Source organism: Nanorana parkeri, unplaced genomic scaffold, assembly GCF_000935625.1.
Source record: "Nanorana parkeri isolate BGI_ZX_2015 unplaced genomic scaffold, ASM93562v1 scaffold2169, whole genome shotgun sequence".
NCBI classification, from domain to species: Eukaryota; Metazoa; Chordata; class Amphibia; order Anura; family Dicroglossidae; genus Nanorana; species Nanorana parkeri.
The window spans coordinates 154,892-160,835 of NW_017308437.1; the positions used below are offsets into that span (position 1 = coordinate 154,892).

At 51.7% G+C, this 5,944-nt stretch overlaps 1 protein-coding gene across 1 annotated transcript in view; it reads left to right on the plus strand.

The window, feature by feature from the left end:
* LOC108800934 (amyloid beta A4 precursor protein-binding family B member 1-like) overlaps positions 1–5,944 on the plus strand; it is a 24,774-nt gene that overhangs the window by 17,309 nt on the left and 1,521 nt on the right. The window contains exons 12-14 of the mRNA XM_018572918.1: positions 255–367; positions 4,268–4,444; positions 5,792–5,939. Coding sequence (XP_018428420.1) covers positions 255–367; positions 4,268–4,444; positions 5,792–5,939 — 438 coding nt within the window. The remainder of the gene's footprint in view (positions 1–254; positions 368–4,267; positions 4,445–5,791; positions 5,940–5,944) is intronic.

A 5,944-nucleotide genomic window follows, 5' to 3' on the forward strand; every position in this document is an offset into this window, starting at 1 on the left:
GGGTGAGTGGGTGAGAGGGTGAGTGGGTGAGTGGATGAGTGGGTGAGTGGGTGAGAGGGTGAGTGGGTGAGGCGGGGCGGGGGTGGGGGGGCGGGGGGGGGGGGGAGGGGGGGGGGTGCGGCGAGCTGTGCGACCGGGGGGGTGCAGTCTGTGCGACCACAGTGGGGCGGCGCGCTGTGCTCCCCGGAGAAAATGTGATGAGTGGAGCTGCTGGTGTTGGTTATATAATCTTTATGCCTTTTATTGCCTTCCAGGAATGGATTTGATAAACAACACCCTGCAGACAGCACTCAACTCTGATAGAGCCGGCTGGGTTCCTGTTACGGTGAATGTGGCATCAGCAACAGTTACAGTCTTACATCAGCAGGTACGTAGTTGGGAAAATGGCAGCTTGAGAGTGAGGAGTAATGCTACAGTAAAATCACCCCTTGTGTTACCTTCATCCAACCAGTGAGCTCTATACTGGGATGTCCAGTACCTTACATTAGACTGTAGAGGGAGCTGTAGAACCTGAAAAGTGTGCTCTAGGTACGGCTGGTACTTGTGTGAGGGGCCGGGGAGGCCTGGGCTCCAAGCAAGATTTTTTAATTTTCGTTTAATGTGCAGTATAGTGTAGTTGTTAAGATCGCGGGCCCCCCCCCCCGTGCACTTGGTACATGTAACCTCAGGACCCACATTTGTCCTTGGTCGTTAAGTCGCGACCCAAGTGGTACTGCACCGGAATGCGGGCGATTGAACTGTGGGTGGGAGGTGCGTTTGGGGTGACATTCAAATGAATTGCAATGCAACACACCTCCCACACCAGAACTCGTAGTAGGTGCGATTGTGTAGTACAGTGTGTTAATCCCATGGGACTGTTCAATTAACACACTGTACTATTGTGGGCCCTTAATAACATTGACAGACACACACAGACATAATATTACATACACACTCCAAGGATTTTTTTTTAAAGATCTCCCCCAGTCTTCCTACCTTACGGGAACTGGAGTGGATCCTTAGCCTGGGGTCCAGTGTGGGCTGCTGTACTGTGATGGAGCTCCATCCATACGTGCATTGCTTGTACAGCTCTCTTCCGTGTCCTGTAGAGGTGCCGGGAGCCAGAATGTGGCTCCAGTCCAGGCACCTCTACAGGACACATGTGGGAGCTGTAAGCAATGCATGTATGGATGTAGCTCCCTCGTGGCCATACCCCCAGCCGTCCCCACCTCAAGCTGACACTCGGCACCAGGCAGCATATTTTAAATAGCTGCTTGGCGTGAGAACTGATAGTAGGGGAGGCTGAGGAGCTTCTCTCCTAGAAAAGTGGAAGGCATGCGGCGACACACTAGTTGAGAACCAAGGCTCTGTACGGTAATGTCCAGTACCTTACATTGGACACTAGATGGATCTGTAGAACCTGATGTGTGCTCTATACTGGGATGTCCGGTACCGTATATTAGACACTAAAAGGAGCTTCCACTGGGCGCCGCTGAATTCCCTTTACATTGAGGACCTATCTGGATAGCTGTATCCTGGCATGGGAAGAAAGCCGAGATACTGGTGTATGTGATTGTGCTCTGGTGTGCTTTGGTCTTGAGCGAGCACCCCTTCTGTAAGCCAATCAGTGAAAATACAGAGAAGCAATGCTCCAGCACCCTCAGTGAGTGACAACTTACATAGACATACATGCTTGGCTTCATGAGACGTTAGGATTCCTATATCTTAACAATGTCACTTTAACTCCATCGGCTCTGTAAAAAGAAAGCCGCCGGGACTCTGTTTACCTTTTGTAAAGCCGACTGTCGGCTGCTGCCAGATCACTTCTATGGGCCGGTAAAGTGCCCACCCTACACGCCGCTGTGTTTCCCAAGCTCCGCTGCAGGGATGCTGGGGATGAGAGCTGCAAACTTACTTCACTGATCTCCTCCCGCTCCATGGAACCGAGAGTGACGCAAATCACTTCCGACCCCGCAGCTGTCATTGCTCGGCTCCTGAAGCCCAGCAATAACCTAATGAAGTGCGATCTAAAGTGGAAAGGTGATACCAGGGGTGACACCCCCAGTGTCACCTTAAAGAGCACCTGTCACCACCAATATGCCTTGTATAAGCCCCCCTCCCCCCATGTGATAGCAATTAAAGTAGGAAAAAAAACTGTTTAGAAAAATAGTATAGAATAAAATAAATGTAAAAATAATTGTAAAAAATGTTTTAAAGTCCCACACCCCCGCAAGCATTCCTGTGTCGAGTGCGTCTACGTACAAAAACGTCTATGGCAGCTGCCCACCCTGCCGCGTTTCCCGGTCTCCGCTGCCCACCCTGCCGCGTTTCCCGGTCTCCGCTGCCCACCCTGCCGCGTTTCCCGGTCTCCGCTGCCCCTCCTGCGGGCCCGGGAGCAGCATGTCGGGTGGGACCAGGAGCGAAGCGTATTACATTACTTCCGGTTCCTGAGCTGTCATTGCTCGGCTCCTGAAGCTGAGCAATAAGTTATTGAAGTGCGATCTGCATTAATAAAAATATATAAAATTATAGAATAAAATAAATATAAACATTGTTTTTTTTAAGTCCCCCGCGAACACGCTACACATGTCTGGTGTCGCCGCAGTGTGAGCACAGTCATTCTAGGGACAATATTTACACGTATCTGTAAACTGATGACCCGTGGGGGCTGACCCGTGGGTATTTAATTGTGTTCCGGGGCAGTCAAATTAACTTTAAGTGCATTTTTCACTTATTTGTGGCTTTTGATAAAGATTTGCGCCAGATCTCATACAGCGCATGCACAAGATCTGTAAAAGTCGTCTGCTTTCAGCGCGGCAGCAACACTCCAGTGACATAACGTCCGGCAGCTAAAATTGTAGCTGGAATACTCCTGCACCCGACACGTGGAAGTGCTGAAGATCTCAACGTCATCCGTTACTTTGAAGCAGGGATGGGAGATCTACTTGGACTAAGTGCATAGTGCAGGGGCCAGGAGTAAGTAACGAACAGTGCAGGGGTGAGGAGTAAGTAACGCACAGTGCAGGGGTCAGATGTAAGTAACGCACAGTGCAGGGGTCAGGAGTAAGTAACGCACAGTGCAGGGGTCAGGAGTAAGTAACGCACAGTGCAGGGGTCAGGAGTAAGTAACACACAGGGCAGGGGTCTGGAGTAAGTAACACACAGTGCAGGGGTCTGGAGTAAGTAACACACAGTGCAGGGGTCAGGAGTAAGTAACGCACAGTGCAGGGGTCAGGAGTAAGTAACGCACAGTGCAGGGGTCAGGAGTAAGTAACGCACAGTGCAGGGGTCAGGAGTAACGCACAGTGCAGGGGTCAGGAGTAACGCTGCATGCTGATGAGCTCTATTTGTAATCACATTCTGCAATGACCAGTTCTCTTTATGGAAACATTAGGGGTCTGTGAGGCCCCCGATGTCTCCCCTATACTGTTCCTGGCTGATTGAGGACAGAAAGTTCCCGATCAGCTCCTACACCAGCCATTGCCAGTGTCATTTGACAGCCATGAACCTAGAAGTGCTCAGAGCAGAGCTCTTCCGGGCGTGCTGTACAGAGGAAAGATCGAGGATGTGGTCTCCTCCATACACACGGCTCACCACCCTGAAGGTAGTTCTTTTTCTCCCAGGAGGTGTAGTAGAGCCCAGGAATCCCGGAGCCATACTGCCGCTGAATAACTTTGGAAATGATCGGGTGACTTTTCAGCTGCCCTGGTCGCTTATACAATAAAGCCTGCACATACATTCTAAGGCTGGGCACACACCTTACAACCCTCGCAAGACTTCTGTCTTGCGAGGGTTGTAAGGTACTTAAAAAAACGTACGATCTGCCTATGTTGCATAGGCAGATCGTACGTGCGATGATCGCAAGCCACGCCCCCTGAGGGTCGGGCTCCCGATGACCGCAATGCCAAACGGGCAGTGTGTGGTTGCGCACACCGCCCCGTGCGGCTGTTATCGTTCGGACATGCCACAAACCCGCCGAACGTCGTACGATGCTCGGCGGGTTTTCGAACATGTCCGTAAGTTTAAAGTCGTGCGACCTTACAGTAGTAGAGGTCGCACGGCTTCCACACACCTTACGATCATCGTACGATCGCGGGATTTCCCGCCATTATCGTACGATAATCGTAAGGTGTTAGGGCAGTGTCTCAAGAAACACGACCTGTCTGTGTGGCTCCTAAAGGACTAGTTTGGGAGACTCTGGGCTAAGTGAAGCCAGGCTCCGACCCCAGGAGGGCATTATGGGTCGGCCGTACTTGTCATTCTAACGACCATCTCCTTTCCTTTCCAGAGCGAGGAAACCCTCTGCGAGGCCCGCGTTCGTTTCCTGTCCTTTATGGGTGTCGGACGCGACATCCACACGTTCGCCTTCATCATGGCGGAGGCTCCAGGGATATTCGTGTGCCACATGTTCTGGTGCGAACCCAATGCGGCCCACCTGTCAGAGGCGGTACAGGGTGCCTGCATGGTAAGGGGGCTTATTCCATGATATCCCATCATTGTTCCTATTAAAGACGTTCAAGGCTTAGAAATCAAGCCTTCGTTATTGGAGCAATGCAGCTGCATCACTAGTGCTGTGGCATGGGTCACATCCTCCTTGAAGACCAATCAGTGATTGCCAAAGACCACATGACCAGTGGTGGGGGGGAGCAGAGCCCACATGACCAGTGGGGGGGGGGAGCAGAGCCCACATGACCAGTGGTGGGGGGGAGCAGAGCCCACATGACCAGTGGTGGGGGGGAGCAGAGCCCACATGACCAGTGGTGGTGGGGGGAGCAGAGCCCACATGACCAGTGGTGGGGGGGGGGAGCAGAGCCCACATGACCAGTGGTGGGGGGGAGCAGAGCCCACATGACCAGTGGTGGGGGGGAGCAGAGCCCACATGACCAGTGGTGGGGGGGGGAGCAGAGCCCACATGACCACTTCAGCTTTACATTGTATGATTAATGATTAATCCCCAAAAATGAACTATTTACTCCCTTGTGGTCTGTTAAAGTGGAACTATGCCCTCCAATCCCTTACAGCAGGGGTGTCCAAACTCCGGCCCTCCAGCAACCTTGAGAGTTGGTACGCCGTAAAAGTAACTGTTTTGGGAGACATTGGATTGGTTCGAATCCACCATTGGAAGAAATCTATAATATCCGTTCTGTACGTTTGGAAACATACCTGTTGATCTTCCTAGAAGTTCAGAGCTGTCCTGTGTCCTCTCTGTGTTCTCAGAGTCCACTTAACCATCCAAGTTCTTTTCTTGGGCTACAGGTTATTTAGGGTCTGTGTTATGGGGGTGGGGGGGGGGGGGGGTGATTTGGGTAATTTAACAAAAAGTTAGCAGGCCTGACAGCACTCAGACCAAAAAAAAATAAAATGCTCATTGCAGCCCACAAAAGCACTTATGTGCCGTGCAACAGGAACTGTTCTGAAGTGTGAGAGGAAGAAGCAGCACAAGGAGCCAATCAGTTTTTGTGCCGGCAAAAAGCCTGCTGATGGGAGGAGAAAGAAGAGTGACAGGGAGAGGAGATCATCATTGCGCTGCTTCTTCTTTCGCTGTCCAGTCACGGGTTGGGGGCACGTCCGGGATGACTGGATTTAAAGCTAGAATCAGTCAACCTACGTCCTCCAAGACTGAGGACATCTAGCGGCAGAGGAAAGGTTCCATTTGGACTATTCATTTTTGTTATTGTTGGCTGGAGTTCTGCTTTAAATTGTAGGTTGGTCCATAGGTAAAAGGCGCCGGGCCCACTTTAGCATTGGTTGGTTTTATTCTGAATTGTTGTTCTCTATGGTAATCTGATGGTGTCATTCATGTCTCCCACAGCTCCGCTATCAGAAGTGCTTGGATGCACGGCCTCAGAGCTCCTCCTGCCTACCCACTCCTCCTGCTGACTCCGTTGCTCGTCGGGTGGGCTCCTCTGTCCGCCGAGGGGTGCAGACACTACTTGGCTCCTTCAAAAACAAGCGCCCCGGTGGG